The sequence below is a fragment of the Sus scrofa genome, chromosome 5 (assembly GCF_000003025.6).
Source record: "Sus scrofa isolate TJ Tabasco breed Duroc chromosome 5, Sscrofa11.1, whole genome shotgun sequence".
In the NCBI taxonomy this organism is placed as follows: Eukaryota; Metazoa; Chordata; class Mammalia; order Artiodactyla; family Suidae; genus Sus; species Sus scrofa.
Genome location: NC_010447.5, coordinates 93,056,706 through 93,079,336, shown reverse-complemented (window position 1 = coordinate 93,079,336; position 22,631 = coordinate 93,056,706). Strand labels below are relative to the sequence as shown.

General features: G+C 39.8%; 1 protein-coding gene across 9 annotated transcripts in view; it reads right to left on the bottom strand.

The window, feature by feature from the left end:
* Positions 17,931 to 22,631, bottom strand: part of ATP2B1 (ATPase plasma membrane Ca2+ transporting 1) — a 125,719-nt gene continuing 121,018 nt past the window's right edge. For 3 of the 9 annotated variants that reach the window (XM_021091178.1, XM_021091176.1, XM_021091180.1), the window contains one exon: positions 17,931 to 21,194. In XM_021091178.1, coding sequence (XP_020946837.1) covers positions 20,883 to 21,194 — 312 coding nt within the window. In that variant the 3' untranslated portion in view covers positions 17,931 to 20,882. 9 annotated transcript variants of the gene reach the window in all.

Genomic DNA, 22,631 nt, shown 5'->3' with positions numbered 1-22,631 from the left:
GACCAAGGCTGCCAACGATCAAGTGTCAGCAGAAGCGTCAGGGTCGTGATTACAAGTATATGCCCCGAGTCTCTCAGGTGACTTGGGTAGTATGGATGGTGCTTACAATCTCCTGCTTTGGAGTCGGGCTGAAGTTTAAATCCTAGCTCCTTAGCGGTGAGATTTTTATTGGCTCTGACCTCAGGCAAATTCGTTTCTTTGCTGTCTTAGGTTTCTCATCTAGAAAAGAGTCGCAAAAGTAGGTAACTCCTTGGTTGTTGGGAAGCTTAAAAATGTTGGTAAGCTGCTTGGCACAGCTTTGCAATTTAGCAGGCCATGTACTAATTTCTGAAAATTCTATGACTGACGTTTCTATTTCAGACGTGTGATCTTCATGGTTGAACCACTTTGGGTTGCCAATGGCTCCAAATGCTGTTTTTCAAATACTTTATTTCCTTTAATTTTGAAAGCACTGCATAGTCACTGCACAAAAAGTCACTCTTACCTTTATGCTCTAAGCTCCTCTAATAGCTTATAGTCAGAAAACAAAACATAACACTGGAAAAATCAAAGAAGAACTCTTGGGTGAATCAGTCTGTGAAATAAAGAGTTTTTTCAATTTAGGTATTATTATTATTAATTTGCCTTTCAAGTTTCATTTTCATAGATGCTATTTTTTTTTTCTTTTCAGGGCTGCACCTGCAGCATATGGAAGTGCTCAGGCTAGGGGTCGAATTGGAGGTGCAGCTGCCAGTCTACGCCACAGCTCACTGCAATGCCAGATCCTTAACACACTGAGTGAGGCCAGGGATCAAACCCACACTCTCACGGACACTGTGTCAGGTTCTGGACCCCCTGAGCCACAGTGGGAACTCCAATTTTCAGAGATGCTCTTAAGTCATAGAATGCATTTAATGCTTTTTGAGGAAGTAAAAGCCTGACGTTCAGCATTGTTCCCTGGCATCTTCTATATGCTTAACATTCATTCCTTCATTCCTCACGAAATTACTGAGCACCAGCTCTGTGCCTGGGGGATTATGCGATGCGAACAAGCAGATACAGACGCTACTCTCATGGGACTAGATCATCTAATGGGTTTTACAGACAATCAAATAATGCTATTCTAACAGTCAGGGGTTTTGTTTGCAAAAGACAGAAACCAACTCCGGTTACCATAAAGGGAAGAGCAGTTCCGGAAATTTCCTGCATGACCCACAGATGCCACAGGAAACCTGAAGAGCGATCCACATGGAAACACAACATGGCTAAGGGAACCTAGGCCCTGGAATCGGGCCAAAGCATGGTCGGGGTATTCCTGCTGCCCCTGGTGGATCCTGCCACGGAATCACCACCATTGAGGAACGTGAGTGAAGTCACTGTGCCACCACCACCACGACAGCCATATGAACCCTAAGCTTTTCTTGCTTCTCTTGGCATGTGCTCTATATTCATCCAAGAACAGAAACATCCAATTAGAGGATCCCGCAGCTTTGCAGTTGGGACTGAGGAGGTCAAAAGGTGGACCTTTTGTTTTCTGTGCTAAGAGGGAAGAAATGCTGGGCAACCAATGAACCGACCAACCAACTGACCAACTGCAACTACATCCATCACACATGCAAAGACAAAACTGTAACAATTAAGGGTTTTGACTGGGGCACCTGCAACAAAAACAAACAGTGTTCTGTATTCTTGTGCTTCTCAGTCTCCTCTAGGGCTTGCCCTGCTGGGGGCGCTGCCTCCTGCGAAGCATCTTCATCCAGGCCAGCGTTTCCCACCCTCAGTCATCCCTATGTGGTCATAGCTGTGCCCCATCTACCATGCATTTATAACCACTCTCTTACTTACATGAATGTCCTCTGTGCATCATAGCTGTAAAGAGAAAGGCAGCATCCTACGACACACATAGATGGTAAAAGTACGAATGAATACGATGAAAGGAGACAGAGCTATGAAGATCTAGCTAGACACTTCACTGAATGTTCTGAAGCTGTGGCCCCCTTCCAGCAAGGTTTAGGTAAAACACATGATGGCACCGCAGACTCTATCTTTGACCTTATTAGAAAACTGAAAAGCGGGCAGAAAAGAGCCAAATCCTCAAACGTGGTATTTAGGGCTTTTTAAAATGCTCTCTGGGCACCCTTTAAAACCAGCTTTCAAATCATTAGCAACATGTTCCATGCTTTGAGTGATGAAGTGTGAGCTTTAAGATGGGCAAGATCTGAGTTTGAATTTTAGCTCCTGTACTTATTAGCTCTATGATTTTAGATACACTATACAACCTCTCTGAGCCTTAGTACACCCGCCTGGATAGTGAATGGAAGAATACCAATTTTCCCGGTGTGTTTTAAAAAAAAGTGCTTCCCAATCTATATTGTAAAATTGGATCACCTGGGAATCTCATGAAACCACAGATTCTGATTCCGTAGGTCTGGGGCGACACGTGAGATTCTGCATTTCCAATAGACTCCTGGGTGACGCTGATGTGTGGAGCCCACTTGAAGTAGCAACGTTATGATTCTGTGCCATCCGCGTGGGGGTCACCGGCCACATGTGGCCGTGGAGCCCTTGAAATGTGGGCTAGTGCACCTAAGAAATGAAATACTTTAATTTTAATTAATTTTTAGAAGCTGATCATTGGTTCAATTATAGGAAAGCAATTTTTGGCATGCTTGGAACAACTTGTGAATCTATTTCTTCAGCTGTTAATTTTATAAAATCTAAAAGATCGAACAGCTTTTTCCAATGAAAATTTAATATCTGAACTGAGATACGCTCCAAGTATAAAATAAACAACAGATGTTGAGGATTTGGTTAAAAAAAGTAAATTGTCTTGTTAACAAATTTTCTATTGATTGCATGTTGAAATGATCATATTTTAGATATACTGGGTTAAAATACACTATTAAGCTTAATTTTTTTTTTTTTTTTTTACTTTTTAAAATGTGGCTACTAGAAAATTTAAAATCCCCTTTGTGGCTCTCATTATTTTCCTGTTGGACAAAGCAGGCACCCAGAGAGCACAGGGCCGCCTCTGTCAGCACCCTTCCTCCCGTCTTAAGTGGGTGGGTCACCTCTGGCTGGAAAGAGGAAGTGAGAGTGGTGGAAAAAGACAAAGTTTTCTTCCCGCCCATTAGGAGTCTCTGGTAAATACTCAACATTAGCAGCAAGTTCTTCAGCTCACAGTCCATTTCTTCTGTGGTGGGTCATTCCCACCACATTCTGAATCAGGCGCTGCTTTTTGGAGAGGTGAAGAAGAAACAGGTCAGCATATGCCCAAAGCACGGTGCTCAAAGCTGGCTCTCGGAGGATGCTCACTCTTCAAGAGTTAAGGGTCATGGCAGAGGGCCCACTCAACCCAACCTCCTCCGGGACATGAAGGGATGGTAACCAAAATTAACCTAGGCACCTGCGAATGTGCTACGTCATCTCCTGGTTGACTCAGCAGTTCCAAAGGCAGCCAAAAGCTCAACGAAGAGCCGTCAGGAAGACATCTTCCAATTTGGCCACAGCGAAGAATTTCGCCAAAAGACATAGGCAGAAATGAAAGGTAGTTTTTTTCATATCATAAATTATGTTATGGTAACCTTACTCCCCCCACGCTTGTGGAAAAAGAGAAAATTTAACCGACTCTGGCAAATATTTACGTGTAGAATAGACCTGGCAGCAAAATCAAAGAAAACGATAATGGCCGGTGAAAGCTGCTTCTGTATCAGAGGCTTGGAGACACCGGATCTCAATCAACCTTTCCACATAGGAACTGACAGCCTTGGATGGAACATGTGGGGGGAGATGAAAATGTTTTTTGAAGAATGTTTGCCCACAAAGTAAACAGCCCAAATAGAAAATATTACATCAGAGGCTGCCTCCACATTCCATAAAACTGAGTACACAGTAAAATGTACCATATACACTTACAAGGCTTGGATAAGAGAAATTGTGAAACAATTTTAGTTTGGGGATGATTCAGACATCATGGAGTTAGTTAGGTTGGCCTCACACGGAGGATTTATTTTTCCTAATTATGTGCGATCCTGACATGAAGTTGTAGAGTTGACAGGGAAGGTATAACTTTAAGGATGTTTGTCTTTAAGCCTCCTTGTCCTTTCTGTCACCAAATCAAACCATGAGACAATATGTGCTACGTGAATCATTCACTAAAGAGTAGAACATTCTTTTGGTAACCAAAAAAAAAAAAAAAATGTTTTTTGCACAAAATAGTACAGGAAATATTTATAATTCAGATTCAGGATTGATTTTGTTTTCGATGGAAGCCAAAGAAGGCGAGTTTAACAAATTCACGGCATCATCAAGATTGGAAGGGGAAAGCTCTGAATTCTAGAACAGAACATGTTGGAAGTGCACATTTATAAGCTATTCCTTGTCAGTTTCCAAAAATCTTGCTGCCCAACAGCTATTCTTGTCTCAATGCCTTTACATATTTAAAAGCAATACAATACCACATTTCAAGAATCTAATCAAGATAAGCCTTTCCATTAGCCTGTTCTAGAGAGGTTTTTACGTATTTTAAACATGTGTAATTCAATTAGTCTTAAAGCCCGCTGGATTCAGAACCATCGCTTACCTCTTGGGCTTGTAGATGATGGTGAAAACATGCCCGTCTCCCCTGCTCCTTCGCATCAGCTCTTTTCTCTGTCTGGTCTGTTTCCATCTCTCTGGGCCAGCAGAGCCCCATGCATCTCTCAATTTCTGGCCTGGGGGATTTCTCTGCTAAGCATTCTTTAACCCTGGATTCCCATCTGTGTTGGAGTTGATCCTCCAACATACCCTCTTTGGCATCGTAGTTGTGCTTATCACTTTATCAGAATCCTTCCCGTACCAGTCTCAGATCCTGGGAACTGTGTCTTTTCCATTTGGTACCCCTTCTTCCAAGGACAGTCCCTGCATAAGATAGACACCCAGTGAGGTTTCTGGACCAGAATTTAAAGCATCACTTCAAGTGTGTTCTCCCACTGTCATCAGCTTGGGCCTCCCACATTTGGTCCTTGGGACAATTGCCATTTGAACTTCTTCTTATAGCCTACGCCGTCTCCCTCTCTGACTGATGGAGAAATGGCTTTGCCTCAATCTTTCAGGGTTCTGTAGAGGAGTGGCTTGGCCACTGGCAGCAATGCTGTTTCATCCTACGGTCCTCTTGGAAGATAGCCTGTATTGCAGAGTTGCAGGACCTTGAACCACACAGCTCCTCTCCCCTTCATGTCTTTCTCTCTCAGGAACAGCCTCGTTGTGAACCAAGGTGCCTGCTCTGTCCCCTCCCCTGGCCTGGTCACTCACCTTGAAAGGCCATGACTTCAATCTTCAACTATGTGGATTTTTTTTTTTCTTTTAGGTATCCTGTGTTCCTACCAACAACTAGGATCCCATTAAGCTCATCCTAAAACCCATCAAACTTTTTTCTTTTAATAGCTAATACTCGTGTCTGTAGACATGAGCTGTGGTGTTAACTCACAGAACAGCAAATTCTATTTAGAGACACCAAAATTTTTAAGTCTCTGTGATGGGGTTAAGGGTAGTTTTCCTTGTTATTAGATACCTTCCTTATTTAATAATGAGCACAGGTTATTTGTATAATCTGAAATAAGAACCAAAGATATTTATGGTTGGGATTAACCAAAACTATAATCCCAAATCTCCCATATAAAACTGTTTCAAAACCAAAGATAAAAGGTCATGTTTCCAAAGGGCAAGGATAAAAAGCTGTTTTTTTTTCAGATTAAACTACTAGCTATAATTTTGTTCTGTCTTCATTATAACTCAATTAGCCACATGATAAATCTCAAAAGAGCTTTATATTTTTATACATACTAAAATGCCTCACTTATTTAATACAGAGCCACTTGTGAATTACCCATGTCATCTGTTTTCCAACTCCTTTGGGCTGTTTCCCTTTCCAGAAACTGGAGAGGGGAAGAAAAAGAACATACAAATAAAATGATTTAATTCAGTTGTTCATTATGTGTACTAAGTAATGTTTTTGAGAAGCTTGAAATTAAGAGTGAAGTAATCACACACCACACACACACACCACACGGGTCTTCCAGTTCCATGAGTAGTCAAGAGCAACTGCCAAGTCTTTTTCTGATACACTAAACCAAATCTACAACCAACACCAAAACTACCTCCACATGTAAGTTTCAAGATCACATGGCCTTCGAGGACAAGTTCTATCCAGGTTCTCCATTCTTGAAAAAAAGGGAAAACATTATTGCAAAATATGACAGCTTTCAAATGGTCTTTTTAAATCCACTACAAGCACTGCAACAAAACTAAAGCATATTGAACTAAAACATTTCTTGACATTATCAGAAAGTGCTAAATATACAGATTTGAAACACCAAGAATTATGTATGTGTTTAGTGGGAAGAGGCATAGAAGTTTTGTTTAAAGAGAATTTATACAAATTTCCGTTATTTAAAAGTTAAGACAAAAATATTAAAACTTTAAAAGTCTGAGAAATACATAGAGAGGCAATATTCTACATGTGATTCAGCCTCAAATTTGCTTCTAACTAAAACCCCGGGCACTTCACAATGTCTCAGGGGTGTAAATTCACTCACCTATGCAATGAAGAAAAGAGATGATTATCTAGCCCAAACTGCTGGTGTGTTACAACTTCAGAATTTTATGAGAGGCTATGGGTTCCACACAAACGCCTATGGGGCCAGGCAGGTAACGTGTGAATAAAAAAGACCAGAGTGAACCATCAATTTTTGACTGTACAGCATGCTGACCCAATTACTGTAAACCAGATACAATGGAAAAAAATAAAAATCGTTCTATTAAAAAATAATAAAAATAAATAAAAATCCCTCCCCCCAAAAAAAGACCGGAGGAGAAGAATTTTTCTTGAGTGAATACTTATCTTGCAGTATTCCACACTTGATAGCAATAAAAATATTTCATTTCCTTTTAGTTTTACTAGGAGAAAAACAGTGATAAATGGTCACCGATACAGATAAATGACAGTGGTGTGGAACTGTAGGGAGTGGTGGAGACTGTGGCAAACCAGAAAGGGCAGCTAATGCACCAAGCTATTGTTGCCACACAGAATCAGGGTCTAATGTTGCTAGATGCCAACAGTTTGGATGTTTTTAGGGAAATCTTCAATACAGGCCATCAAAAATATCAAAGCAAAACAAAACCCTCGGGGCCACTACCATTCGGGTCAAATGAAACACATCAAATAGAGCTTGCAGGACATCCATTTACGACACACGAGCTACTCTGCCCCCTCACTGTATTAGGATCAGCACATATTAAATAATTTGCTAATATTACCTCTTTAATGAAAGCTCTTACTATTATAAGTATTATAACCTACATTTACTGAGGTTTTTTTTTCTTTTCTTTAAACAGGTCGTGCCCCATGCTAGGACTCTATGACATTCCATCTCCTTTGATCATTGCAACCCTGAGTGGTGGGTAGATATACTGTTACTACAACTTTACAGGATGAGGTGAGAGATGAAGTAACATGTCCTAAGTCACACAACTCATTTTTTTCAAAGCATCCAAGACTCAGGTATTGATGTTAATTATTTACCACATAATACAAAATGAAAAAAGAGCAGGGTATTCAAAAGTATGGTTTTCTTTAAACTTAAAAAAATTTTTTTACATAGGCAAAACATTCTCCGACAACAGCCTTACAAGTGTTTTCTCAGGCCAGTCTCCCAAAGCAACAGAAATGAAGGTAAAAATAAACCAATGGGACCTAATCAAACTGACAAGCTTTTGCACAGCAAAGGAAACCATACAGAAACAAAAAGACAACTTACAGAATGGGAGAAAATAGTTTCAAATGATGTGACTGACATGGGCTTAATGCAAACAACTTATACAACTCAACAGCAAAAAAGCCAACAATCCAATGGAAAAATAGGCAAAAAACCTAAATAGACATTTCACCAAAGAAGATATATAGATGGCCAACAAGCACATGAACAAATGCTCAACATCACTGATTATTAGAGAAATGCAAATCAAAACTACCATGAGATACCACCTCACACCAGTCAGAATGGCCCTCATTAATAAATCCACAAATAACAAGTGCTGGAGGGGCTGTGGAGAAAGGGAACCCTCCTGCACAGTTGGTGGGAATGTAAGTTGGTACAACCACTATGAAAAACAGTATGGCGGTACCTTAGAAAACTAAATATAGAACTACCATGTGATTCAGCAATCACACTCTTGGGCAGATATCCAGACAAAACTTTCCTTGAAAAAGACACATGCACCTGCATGTTCATTGCAGCATTATTCACAATAGCCAAGACATGGAAACAACTAAATGTCCATTGGCAGATGATTGGATTAAAAAGATGTGGTATATACACACAATGGAATACTACTCAGCCATAAAAAAGAACAAAATAATGCCATTTACAGCAACATGGATGGAACGAGAGACTCTCATACTAAGTGAAGTAAGTCAGAAAGATAAAGACAAATGCCATATGATAATCACTTATATCTGGAAGCTAATATATGGCACAAAGAAACCTTTCACAGAAAAGAAACTTAGAGAACAGACTTGTAGTTGCCAAGGGGAAGTGGGAGGGAGTGGGATGGACTGGGAATTTGGGGTTGATAGATGGAAACTTGCTTTTGGAATGGATAAGAATGAGATCCTGCTGTGTAGCACTGGGAACTATGTCTAGTCACTTATGATGGAGCATGATACTGTGAGAAAAAGAATGTATACATGTATGTGTGACTAGTTCCCCTTGCTGTACAGTAGAAAATTGATAGAACACTGTAAACCAGCTATGATGGAAAAAACAAAAATCTTTAAATTTTTTTAAATGATTTCCTACAATTCTATCATGAAGATGTGGTATAATATATGAAAATAAGCCTTTGTTATTAAACACTTGAGTTGCTAGTGAAGCCAGAAAGGGAAGTCTTTTTTCAAAACCCTGACTACATTTATCTGAAATTATTAATCAATGGCCTATATGTCAGTCATTTAGTATATGATTATACGCTATCCTCAAAGAAATGTCTGACTTGTATTTCTGGTAAATATATGTGTGTGTGTGAGTGTGTGTGTGTATGCATATATATATGTGGTATTGGGTTCTTTGAATTCTAAGGAGGCACTCAGATCAGCTTCAAAAACATTTTAAGCTATTTACGCAACTGCCTCTGAATCAGAGGTCAGGTCTCAAATTGCATCCTCGGTCTCTTGGGTGGGAGGAAGGTGGGCTTCCTCAGCAGCTGAGGATGGAGACCTGCACAGCGGATTACAGTGGTTTTCTCAGCTAGAAACTTGCGGAGATGTGTTGAGATTTACTCACTGCACTTTGAGAGCTGCACCTACCAGCAGGATGTACTTTGGTGTCGCTTTCGTCCTCTGTACAGACTCTGCATCTTGTCTCAATTTTCTACGTGTCATAGCGGTAGAACCCCAAATTCCAGCATTTCAAAATACCAGCTGCCAGACTATAGACACAGAAGGATACAGACACAAGGAGGAAAGGGGCCAAGATGACGATGCGAGTGAAAACTTACAATTCGTATCGTGCCATCCAGAACACCTTTGAGAGTAAAAGACAGAGGTTCTTAATCACATTGCGATGGCAGGTTTAGACACAAAGCTTATCCCTGGTAACCTAGGACCACGGCTGGTCTACTACCAAGAACAGCTGCAGAACCCGGAGCTGTTGAGCCTGGAAAAGAGATGACAAGGACGAGGATGGAGTTTGGGGGACATGCAAGCTGCCTTGGGGATCTGCGACTTCAGGAAGAACTGGTTTGATGTGATCTTGAGTTTGAACCCTTGGAGTGACTGAGCCGATGAGGCTCTCCAGTCTGACACAATGGTTGTGAGTCTGGTTGTTGAATAGTTATGGATTCCATCCCAGATGATGCCAAAGAGACGTGTGGCTACAGGCAAGTTTCTTAACTTATAAAAAGGGATGAAGTTGGAATGGCATTCTGAGGTAAAAGCGAAAAACAAGTGACCTGTGGCTCAGTAAAGGTTAGTGCGTGCCCTGTAATTACTGCTGGAAATACTCAAGCACGCGGCACAGATGACCAGTTGAGCGATGCTATGGAATCTTTTAGGATTAACTAGACTGGATGGTTGGACTCACACATTGAGGACTAATTTAACTTTTATTCTTAGAAATAGAAAAAAATCAATGAGTAGTTTTTTTCCAGGTACGTGATAAAGTGCTTTTATGAAAAATCTTATCTTAAAGGATACTCTTAAATAATGTATTATAAATATTTTCATATTTAACATTCATCATAAAATGACCTTTTCCTGCTGAGCAATACATGCTGTTTACTTTTAACTCTGCAAAAAAGCATAATGTGTAGAACAATTTTTTTTTAATTTTTTATTTTCATGGCTTATTTCATGGCACCTGCAGCATATAGAAGTTCCCGGGCCAGGGAGTGAATCTGAACCACAGCTGTGACCTACACCGAAGCTGCGGCAAAGCCTTATCCTTTAACCCACTGCGCCAGGCTGGGGATCAGATGTGCACCTCTGCAGTGACCCCAGCTGCAGCAGTCAGATTCTTAACCCACTGTAAACGGTGGGAGCACCGAGAAAAAAAATTTTAATGGCAAATTGCTTGATAGTGAGACTGCATCTGTAAATATAGACTAGAATTTAAAAAAAAAAAAAAAAACAGGTAAAAACTTGCATGACCTGAGATTTGAGATCCTTTCATTTTGCTTTCATTAAAATAAATTAGCTTATTTAAAGATTGGTCATGATTTGTTTTTCAAATAATGAGATAAAGACCTTTTAACTTTTTCTAAGCACATTTCCACGAAAGTATATATTTTAGGTTAGTTTTTAATCGTAGTAAACTAAAACTATCAATATAATCCTCGACATAGTACACATTCTCTTCTACACGCTGATTTTTAAAGTACGAGATAACGTGACTTTTTAAAAGCATTCCGTCCGAGTTAACAGACCGTCTGGTACCGAACATCATCTTGAAGGTCACGTTTCCAAAACGTCCTTCTTATGCTCTTCATTATTAACTTCTTGCATTTCTGCATTGCAGTTCTCAAGGCTTTCCTGTTGAACCCAGTAACCAAAGTTCCCAACTTCGGCTGCATATTAGAATCATCTGGAAAGTGTTTTTGTTTTTTAAATCCCAAAGCTCACCCCCTCCACTGCAATGACTGGGGGTGGGAGCTTGGTACCAGCAGGTTTTCAAGCTCCCCCAGGGACTCCAGTGTGCAGCAAAATTTGGGAAATAGAGAGTCATCCCATGACATACGCATGGTCCATCATACAAATACAGATGTGACCAGGATAAAAAAAGCCACTAAAACTAGCTAAGTCCCAAACCATCAGTGGTGTTCAGCTAAATGATAACATAGTGAAAAAATAAAAAATGGAGTGGGTCACTAGCGCACTTCTCTGAGCTCTACCTTCAAATGTTCAAGAAGAAAGCAAGCTGCTGCTTTTTAAAAGGGAAAAGGTTTATACTGACTCAAAGCACAGAAAAAAAAAAAAAAGGAAACGGAAGCAAACACTATTATTTCTAGTGAGATGAATCTCTAGGGTAGTCTTCACAAAGCCTTGGGTGTTTATAAACCACTTGGGATTTAAGGGTACTTTGCAACTCTGAAATTTTCTATCTAAAGCAAATTTACTGGGGGAGGCAGGCAAGCTCTTCACAGGACTGGTCCTGTTGCTCTTGAGCCAACAGTACCATCTTGCATTGCCTTTTGTAATTGTTCACGTGCGTTCACGTTTCCAAGTTCCTCTGAACATCCAAAACCGGGGAAGCATCGGAATAGTCCCAATCCCGTTGAGGAAAATGAGGGCTCAAGGTTTTGAAAGCTGGCACGAAGCAGAGTTGGGCCCAGACCCTACGTTTGACTCCCAGGCAACTCCTCTTCCGACGTCACACCGCCTCTCCCCAGCCCTCAGAGCCCGTCACGCCTCAGCACCCTCTTCCGGAGAGGAGATTTTCCTATGAAAAAATAAAGCATCCTTCACTATTTCTCCCTTAACGTCTGTCGTGCTGAGAGCAGAGGGAGGTCGGGTTGCGGGGGGACCATGGAGAGGTGTGCGGAGCCAAAGGGCTCCGGAGCCTGGACGCTTCCAGGAGGAATCCGCAGGAGAGGGAGGGTCGGGAACAGAGGACGGACTCGGAGCGGTGGAGAGACGGCAGGTGGCAACGCTGCGAGGCCAAGAGGTAAGGAGCAAACAAAGGACCATTTAATGTGTGTATGTTTAAATTTGGTATTTATTCACTTATCTCTTTTTTGAGGAGAGATGAGGCGGAGGGGTGAGTAGGATGATTTGAGGTTAGCTGTTGGATAGACGGATGAAGGGAGAGACGAGGGTCAGGAAGACAGATAAGAAACCTAAGCGCATGGCTTGGCGTGAAGAGGGAAGAGAATAGGGTAAACACCAGTGAAAACCAAGAAACTGATCAAAGCGGAGTTCCCGTCGTGGCTCCGGGGTTAACGAATCCGACTAGGAACCATGAGGTTGCGGGTTCGGTCCCCGGCCCTTGCTCAGTGGGTTAGGGATCCCGCGTTGCCGTGAGCTGTGGTGTAGGTTGCAGATGCGGCTCAGATCCCACGTTGCTGTGGCTGTGGTGTAGACCCGTGGCTACAGCTCCGATTAGTCCCCTAGCCTGGGAACCTCCATGTGCCGTGGGAGCAGCCCTAGAAATGGAAAAACAAAAACAAAAACAAAAAAAACCACAACAAAAAACCAAAAACTGATAAAGGTACTTGAAACCAAGGAAGAAACATTTGCAGCAAAATAGGAAATACAGGGGACAGCATTTCAAGAAGACATCTACTTTTGGATCTGATGGCAGGACATTTAATCAGGCGATCCCTACCTGGTTGAATGACTGAATTAAAATGGCATTAACATCAATCCGGAAGTGGTTTTGAAAAGTAGGGCAAAGGGTTTTTGGCAGATCTGTCTTGTTTCTGTCTCCCAGTTTTGCTGTGAAACAGTGGACTCCATAAAAGAATAGAAAGAAAACCAGTCACTGTCTTGGGCAGCATTAAGTTGAGAAGCATGAAGAATAAACTAGATGATAAAATTGAGTCAAAGGGAATAGACTAAAACAATACTTTGACATAGACAGATGTAAAACTCTGTATTCTGGGACCAAAAGCTGGTAATACAAGTACAAGGTGAGGCAGTATCTGCTAAACGTGGAAAAAATACAGGTTTGGTTGACTGTGAGCGGTAGAACGGGAAAAGTGTCTGGAGACAGACTAACCACATCTTGGATCTGTGCCGAGAAAAAAAATGTACAAGGTTTCAAATACAATGAGGAACGACCCTTAAAGGCATAAGGATTGAACATCATTGAGGAAAAACACCCACGATATGAGTGTGAATTCTGGTCATCAGCAAGACTGTAAGTTTGTGTTGAAGCTGAGGACAGGTATGAAGCTGGTAGGGGTGCAGGATTCGGCATCAAGGTGTGAAACATGAAGGAGGCAAAGCCGTTTTGGTCAAAGACAGAGCAGGAGGGAGGTAGCCACCTGGAGCATCTTCATTAGGATGGAGCCAGGAAAATTGGCAGGCTAAAAAAGACCGGGGCATGAAGAAGGACTCAATAGGCCAGCAGGCACGCTTGGTATACAAAATAAAATTAGCAGGTGTAAAGAGCTTTTACAGAGCCAAAAAGAGCTTTTGAAGAAGGTGCATTTAGAATCTTAGAGCTGGAAGAGCTGACAAATGATCATCTTCTATTTATGACCATGTTGCTGAATGACAATAAAAACGTAATATTGTGATTCATGTGGGAAACGAAATACAGGGTAAAGGGAAGGAGGAAAATGTAAGTGATGCCAGCCTACCGTCATCTGGATAAAGCATAAAGAGAACGCATATAAAGAGATAAAGGATCCACGAGACTCATAGCTTGAAGCTTCTAAAAGAAAGCCAACAGATCACAAAAACAGCAGAAAAGTCTAAGCTGGAATGGAATGCATCTCAACAAGGCAACAGCTTCCTAACCGGTTTCCTAACTTCCCATCTCTCGTTCTCTGTGGAACAGCCAATGCTCCTTTCAGAGGTCAGACCCATTTGTGCTCTGCTCAGAAACCTCCACTGGCTTCCCCTTTTACTCAGCCGAAGAGTCCATGTCCTTGCCAAGGCTCATCGAAGCCTCCCATTATATCTCCCAGCGTCCCTCCCACTGCTCTCTCACTGGTTCGCTCCATTCCAGCCACACTTGCTGTCCCCAGAAGGTTCTTCCAGACAACCAAGAAGTTGGCTCCTTCACTCGCATTTGTCAGGTCCCTGCTCAAATGCCACTGCATCTCAGAGGGCTTCCTTGACCACACTCTAGCACAGCACCGTCGCCACCACCTAGCATGGGTCTGTCTTCCCACCTACAACATCGACGCCCTGAGAAGGGACTCGCTTGGCTCCACCGAGTCTAGGATGGTATGAATGGTCCATGACAGGTACCAAGCATCTGCGGAGGGAATGGATGGATGGAGAGCAGGAGATGCAGATCAAAGGCAGGAAAGCAGTTGTCAGATCATTTTAGGGGGCAGGGAAGGGGAAAGACACTAGCGTAGTGTTTTTAGGGAGCTAAGTCTGGGACTCAGGAAATACAGTGTGGCTTTACTGTGACAATTCCCTCTCACCCCCACGACACTGCAGATGTTGAGAGCTACTTCCCACCTTGTCGACAGCAGTGAGAAAATGAAAGAATTCAGTTACTGCAGACTATTCTTCTTGGAGGATTCGAAGCTAACTTAGAGTTAAAAGACTTAGGATCTTAGATAAACCTGAAACATTCTAAATGTGAATTTCTAACCTCAGATAGCACAGGTCTCCCTGAGTTCATGTTTTAGTATTTCTGCATCCATTCTCAAGCTATTCACTAAGATATCCTTACACTAGACACTTATGATTTCAAGAGCAGCCTTATAGGAAAAAAGAGTCTTGAAATGTTTTGTCTTCATGAAGATAAATGCTACCTCAAAGATTATAAAAATCAGCAAGCATCTCATTTTTATAGACTGGGAGGCTGGCTATTTATAAACCATAAACAACATTAATATAAAATGGTATTAAGACAACAGTGAAATAATGGCTGCAATTTTTGTTTTAAAAATTGTTAAAGCCTAATGCACAAAAGGGTCACTCCCTTAGGCTAAAAATTAAAACATTGAGAATTCTCAAAGAAAATACAGCTGGAGGACAAAATGATTCTTCAAAAAATGTAAAACACCCTCTTTAATTTCACAAATGTCAAGAAAAATGCTTTTTATCTCATTAGTGTGATCAACTTTCATCACAAATTATTTAGGAAATAAAGCAATGACCTGCTAAATTAATACTATGAAACTTTGAATAAACATATTTATCTTAAAAGTAATGAATCACCAAAACTTCTACCCAAATATGTTATTTAAAACATCATTCTACTGAGTTTATCTTTTTTTTAACAGCCTTTTTTTTGGCCACACCTGTGCCATGTGGAAGTTCCTGGTCCAGGGATCAAACCCGTGCCACAGCAGTGACCCGAGCCACTGCAGTGACAACTCCAGTTCCTTAACTCACTGCGCCGCAAGAGAACTTGGATTACAAATCTTAATCAGTGATTCTCTGCCTCAATCGCTTGAGTTATCCTCCAGAAAGCTTATGAAAAATCTTTTGAGATCACCTCTGAAGCATTTGATGTTAGAACAACAAAGGAATATTTAAAAATTAAGCTTTTAAGGCACTGGGTCCTGAGCCAGGTTAACAAAATGCTACTACTGTACTAAAAATTAATAGCTACCAGCTTGGGGATCTTAAGAAGGTCTGCCTTGGTATAAATTCCAGTTCACCATGTGACCCAGAGCAAGTTACTTAAACTAAGCCTCAATTTCTGCCTGTGTAAAATGGCAACAGTAGCAGACAGGGTTACCATTTACATAATCCACCTAAAGTGCTTAGATATCATTTTAGGGTGAGATAAGATTCCTTTTCAAAAGTAAGAAAAGTATCAGTGTTTATATTTAACTATCTGAAAAGTAATCTGGAAATTACATCGTCTTTGTACCTCTGATTTATTAAGAGAATCTTAGGAAATTTACTGCATTAAACCCCAACACCCAGATTTGTGTAATACTAACTTGGTAACCAGTTTTCCTAACATACAGTGCTGGTTAAGAAGGCTGTACCAAAGATTGCTACTGTACAGGCACATACGCACATTTCCTGCTTTAATTTTCTACTTTGAAACCAATACTATTACCATGTTCAATAATGACACTTGGAATTCAGAGAAGACAGATTAAACGGGACTACATTCAGTACATTCATCTGCAAGCCGACGTGTTTCCCTAGCAAATAGGGAACATGTTCAAGAAGTAAGTTTTTAAGACAAAAAAGTCCAAAAGTAAACTCTCCATCAAGAGTTTGAGACAGGAGTTCCCGTCGTGGTGCAGTGGTTAACGAATCCGACTAGGAACCATGAGGTTGCGGGTTCGATCCCTGCCCTTGCTCAGTGGGTTAAGGATCCGGCATTGCCGTGAGCTGTGGTGTAGGTTGCAGACGCGGCTCGGATCCCGCGTTGCTGTGGCTTTGGTGTAGGCCGGTGGCTACAGCTCCAATTCAACCCCTAGCCTGGGAATCTCCATATGCCGCGGGAGCGGCCCAAGACCAAGAAATAGCAGAAAAACCAAAAAAAAAAAAAAAAAAAAAAAAGTTTGAGACAACATCATCTGTGTTGATGAGAAATGACACGACAAGACTAAAAGATCATTTCCTGTCTGACACTACTCATTAGAGACGTGCAATACCGCACGCAACAGTCTTCATGGTAGTTTTACAATGCTTATTCTAAAGAAAAGATAATTTTTCAAGGATCTTTCAAAGACTGTATTTAATTAGGTAGCATAATTATGCTAATAAAAGGGTTTTTTTGTGTGTGTCTCCAAAGGAGTGTGACACTAATTTAAAAAGACTAAAGGTCAATAGAGGTTTGGACATGAGTCTTAGAGTGGCACAGGTTAAAGAAAGAAGCCAGCTGTAATGTGAAAGGCATTCTCTAAAGACACAGGGAAGGAAAAATATCAAACTTACAGAAACTTCCCTTTCTTATGCAGTTAATTTTATGAAGGGACTTAATCTGAAATTCAATCCTAACATATAACACATATATAAAATCCAACTTGACAAAATGGAAAACATCTCATGTCGTAAATATGGTATATATATACTCATTAATTGAATCATTTTTACTATGGAAAAATACGGTATTCATCATCATTTAAAGTTTCAACAAAGTTGCTAATTTTGTTAGTAATTTATTATAAAGGGAAATTTGATTAATTTTATTACTACGACTATCATTATTGCTATTGATAAGGTGCGATTATTGAATGAAAAAATAAAGTCTTAGAGTTAATGTGAAAAAATAATTTTTCTCAAACCCGCATGGGAGTTCCCATCATGGCTCAACTGTTAATGAATCTGACTAGCATCCACGAGGACAAAGGTTCAATCCCTGGCCTTGCTCAGCGGGTTAAGGATCCAGCGATGCCTGAGCTGTGGTATAGGTTGCAGATGTGGCTCAGATCCTGTGTTGCTGTGGCTGTGGTGTAGACTGGCAACTGCAGCTCCGATGTGACCCCTAGCCTGGGACCTTCCATATGCCGTGGGTGCGGCCCAAAAAAGCAGAAAATGAATAAATAAATAAAAACATAAAACTCCTGTGGACTGCAGAAACGATCCATTGTGCTATAAAAACTGGAGATGGTGGGCAGGAGAGTAAGGACGATATATACCCACTTTCATTCCAGGGGTAAGATCATGCATATCACAACACTGATTAACTGTAACACAACCATAATATTTCAAGTACATTACAGAATTTTCATCAGTTAGGTTTTTAAAACTTCAGGTAGAAAAAAATTCCAATATATGATGCTCAGATCATTTAGATATTCAAAAAGTTCAGTCCCCATTCAGAAACAGATAAACAGTATATTTATTAAATGAGTTAAGACAAATAAACTTTACAAATAGACAAATAATAAAAGGCTCAGTGGCTAAAATAGATGGTAAGCATCATTGAAAGAAATCAACACCATCACGGTATCTCAGTTGGCTTACACGTGTAAAAAGAAATTTTCAAAGAGCAATTTCACAGAAATGAAGCCAGTTTTTTTCTTATAAACAAATCACCATTTCTTGGCTCAAAACTGACATCTGTTATGAAAATTACCATATCACATATTTATAAGATGACAAGGAGTAACTCATCTTCAAAGTGCAAGTAAGTCTATTTACAACCACAAAAAAGGCAATGATGAGGAGAAAAAGATTTTTAAAAAATATACAAAGATTAAAAACATTTGGGATGCAAAATTAAACAATTTTTTGGTTAGAGGATAAAAGAGAAAAAGTGATTGAATTACAGATGCTGATTTCAGCGATACATACTATATAATGGGATCCAAGATCTTTAACAGCTTGTTTGCGTTTTTTTCTACTTACATAATGCTCTGGAAATTTCTGGTAGAAATGACAGTGTCTCAAAGAGAGAAATACACACTAAGCATGTCTTGCTACGACTCCATGGATGTCATAAGACCCGTTTATGGACTAGAGTCGGTGTAAAAAGCCATTGCCTTGAGTTGAAAAATGAATACTGTGAAAGCTCAATACGAACCCTCCGAAGCACATGCACTTCTACATCTTTTGGTAATTACATTCATATTTAAGCATAACCAAAATAAAAAAGAAAACGGAAAACATTTCCCTTTTCTCGATTCCCTATGCCTGACAGGCTCTCCAGGTGACAGGGTAAATTTCTAGAGTTAAAGGGCTCTTCGAGATGGTCTAGGCCACCTCCCTCATTTAGGCTCCTAATTTTCCCGAGGTCATGCAGCACGTTAATGGCAAAACCAAGACCAGCAATCAGGTCTGGACGCCTGGCCTAGTACATGTTTCGGCATATCATGCTACCTCTTTTTACAGTATGATTTGCTATAAATACCTGATGAATAATGTGCAATTACAGATGCTGACAGAGCCAATGTGTTCCGGAAACTTGCAGAGGGTTACTGCAAAGCACTGATGGAGAGAAAAAGGTTTTCCCCCACCCACCAAAAATGTCAAGCACCATCGACTAAAGGTTTCTTCGCTGGGTCAGCACTCTCAGACGTTGCAGCAGTCCTCGTAAACCTTACGTCAGCCTGAGGATTGTACGGTGACATCTGGGCCCTAACACAGTGCCAGTTCCTAAAAGGTAGAGACAGAGGCGACAGAAGGGGGGAAGGCGGACCGAAGACATAAAGACGTAAAAGAACACAATTGGCTTAGAGATGGGCTTTCCAGCACATGGTAAATTAGTCCAGCTAAACGTCTGTTTTTAGGGCCTTTCCCACCTTTTCACAGAATCTCATTGTAAAGAACTAATTTGTTATTTGGCCACTTAGGGATGAAAACACATGCATCAAAGACAATGGGGATCGTTATTGATTTTAAACTGTGAGACTAGTTTAGGCAAACTAAGCTCTGGGAAGAACAAGTCAAACTGTGATGTTTCCTTAATCTGATTCTGTCAGCTTGCCACCAAGGAGCGAAAGGGGGTACTTCATGGGGCTGTTACCATCTTGAAATGTACTCCAATTGTGGGTAAAGAGAACGGACTGATGCAGCAGATATGTGGAACTGAGTGAAGAAGCGGAAGTTTCTTTTTAAAAAAACATTGCTGTGTATTTATTTAATAAAAGGGCATATTTATTTATGTTTACAAACAAGTTTCAAAAACAGAAGAAAAACAGGTATGCTTCTACTTACTAACCATTTTCAAAATGCCAACAGCCCTCATGCTGTATGAAGGTTTCTAAGGATTTATTAGAAAAATCAATACAGTTCACTCACAGGTCACCAAGACATCACTGAACTAACATGGTTAGACAAAAACAAAAAGGACTAAAGTTCTCTTGTAGTTTGATAGTTTGATTTAATTTGATTTGCCTGAAATAACAAAAGCATTTCAAGCTTCTTTCATTATGTAGTTGATGTCCTGCATTAAACAATCTACTAAATTCTGAACAAAGGTTATTAGCAAGTTTTCAAAAATTTTAAAAATTAAACAGTTGTTTCAAAACCATTAAGTAGTAAATGTATTTAAGAAACTAATTAGGACAGATGCCGTAACTTCATCAGAACACCACTGCTCATGTTTTTTTTTTTTTTTTTGTTTTGTTTGTTGTTGTTGTTGTTTTTTAAACAAAGCATTAGTGTTATCTATTTGGCTATTAGTATTAGCAATTTATCTACAATATTTAACAAGGTAAATTGTAGGCAAAAATTTAGTACAGTTTCAATAGAAACACCCCCCCTTTTTTTTTCCTGAAAATACAGCAGTATTTGAAGGACTAATTTTTCTCTGCATCAGTTATAAGGAAGCTTCCCATCTATGAACAGGAACAAAAAAAGTATCTACAAACCTTGTAAACAGATCTGTATCATTTATAAACATAAATAATCCAAATTATTAACAGCCAACAGCAGAAATTAAAGCATCAATTCAATGATCCAGGGCTCTTTGCCTGCTTGCCCAGCTTGACTCCTCCCTCTCTCCCATCACGGATTGAGATAAACTAAAGCTTTGCTAATACACTGTTCAGGACCATTCTTAGGTTCTACTGATGATCCACAGGTCAACTTATGGTGAGTTACAGTTTATCTGTCAGTTCATTTCTCCCACCCCCCAAAAAGCACCCTCAGTCTGGCAGAAAGCTTTGCTTTTTTTTTTTTTAAAAAAATAAATCTACATTCGTACAAGTGTGTCTTCTGTTGAAGTCCAAAGACAAGAATACTATCTTGTCCGTCACAATATGTGAAAAGACCCAGTTTCAATTTGTTTCTTTACAATGCAGCTAGTGTGTTAACCTTCAGCTTACAATCAGAGCGATGTTTCCAAACTATGTAGTGGGCTTCCTGGGGATGAAGAGGTAGCAGACTTGTTCATTTCTATTGTAAGGTAGATCCCGCTGTCAACGGCATTGTTGTTTTTGTTGGGAGAGGGCGGAGGACTGCAGTTACGTTTTGTAGGAGCATCGTCTTCAGCATCAGTGTCATCGATAAGGGGGATGTGAGGCTCGGAATCTTCTATCCTAAACTCAGGATGCGTCATAAAGTTGTGAATTGAACTTCTTGATTCTGGCTTTTCTAACCCTTCATATAAAGAACTACGAAATGCATTCACCACTCGAATCTGTAAATATCAGAAAACACAGAGAGGTATCAGTACGCCATCAGCTTAGTTTTAAAAATGGTTCATTTATGAGTTTGAATCCACAAACAGCTAGGTATGAGTGAATCATATTTGCATGTAATGCAGTGGAACTTGCAATACACTGTAAAAAAAATGAATATTTTAGTAGGACACTACAGAACAACAAAACCACATACTCTAAGAATTAAGAGGTATAGAATTCAAAGTAATACGAAGCAAATCTCATTGTCACTGGCTAAGAATTTAATAGCCATTTTATAGGATTTTTTTCCCTAAGAAAACAAAATCAAACAGAAAAACAAACATAAAATTAACCATACACAAGCTTTAGCTGATTTTCTAAATTAAAAAAAATAATTTTTGAAAACAATTCAAATAAGTTAAAGTCAAGCACAGAGGGTTACTATTAATCATGCTAGGAATTAGGGTGTCACTGACTATGAAAAAGCCAAGCAATTATAAGCCGAATGCCACAATGAACTCACATCTACCCCACTACGCCCTTAATTAAAAAATAAAATAAACACAAAACCCAAATAAATATCTACAAAATGCCATTAAACAGCTATAAATAGTTGAGTATATGCCATTTGTCTGTAAAGGGTTAGTGTTTTTCTCTATAATATTAAAACTTAAATTTATATACTATAGGTCACCGCAAAGAACAGATTTAAAATAAAACAAAACAAAAAAGCCCTCTGGGATTCTTCTGTGAAAAACTTCCCAAGGAGAAGAAACAAAGTCTTGCAGCGTTTCACCCTTAAACATAAAGCCCAACACCTGACCTTCCTTCTCAGAAGTGTGCTATATGGATGAAAAGAGATTAATGGGTCATTAACTGAAATACATTACTGTACATACTGACTTTTGGTCTCATAGACTCAGTGTGTTCCGGAGTTAAAAAAAAAGACAGAATCCAAATAGGTGAGTATCTAGTCCACATCAATTCAAGTACAGTGTTTGCTTTTGCCTTGATTTTAAAGAATCTAGTTTAGCAATGAAGACATTATTTACTTACAATGTTAAGTAATGGATATTGATATTCCAGAAAAAAAAGACCAAAGTCATCTTGTAAGTAGGAACCAACATCATCTCATGACTACGATATAAAAATAAATTTCTTCACATTTTATTCTTAAAAAATGTAACAGTTTATGCTCACATTTTTACTGTATATATTTCAGGCAAAGAGGTCTATTTGATATATGTCTTTTTTTATGAAGTAATCACTACAATCACGTTCATTAACATATCCAGTACATCACCTAGTTATCACTTGTGTGTGGGTGTGTGCGTGTGTGTGGTGAGAACATTTGAGATTGTGCCCATCTAGCAAATTTCAAGTACATCCTACAGCGTTGTTACTTGTAGCCACCATGCTATACATCAGATCCCCAGAACGGAGTCATCTTGCGT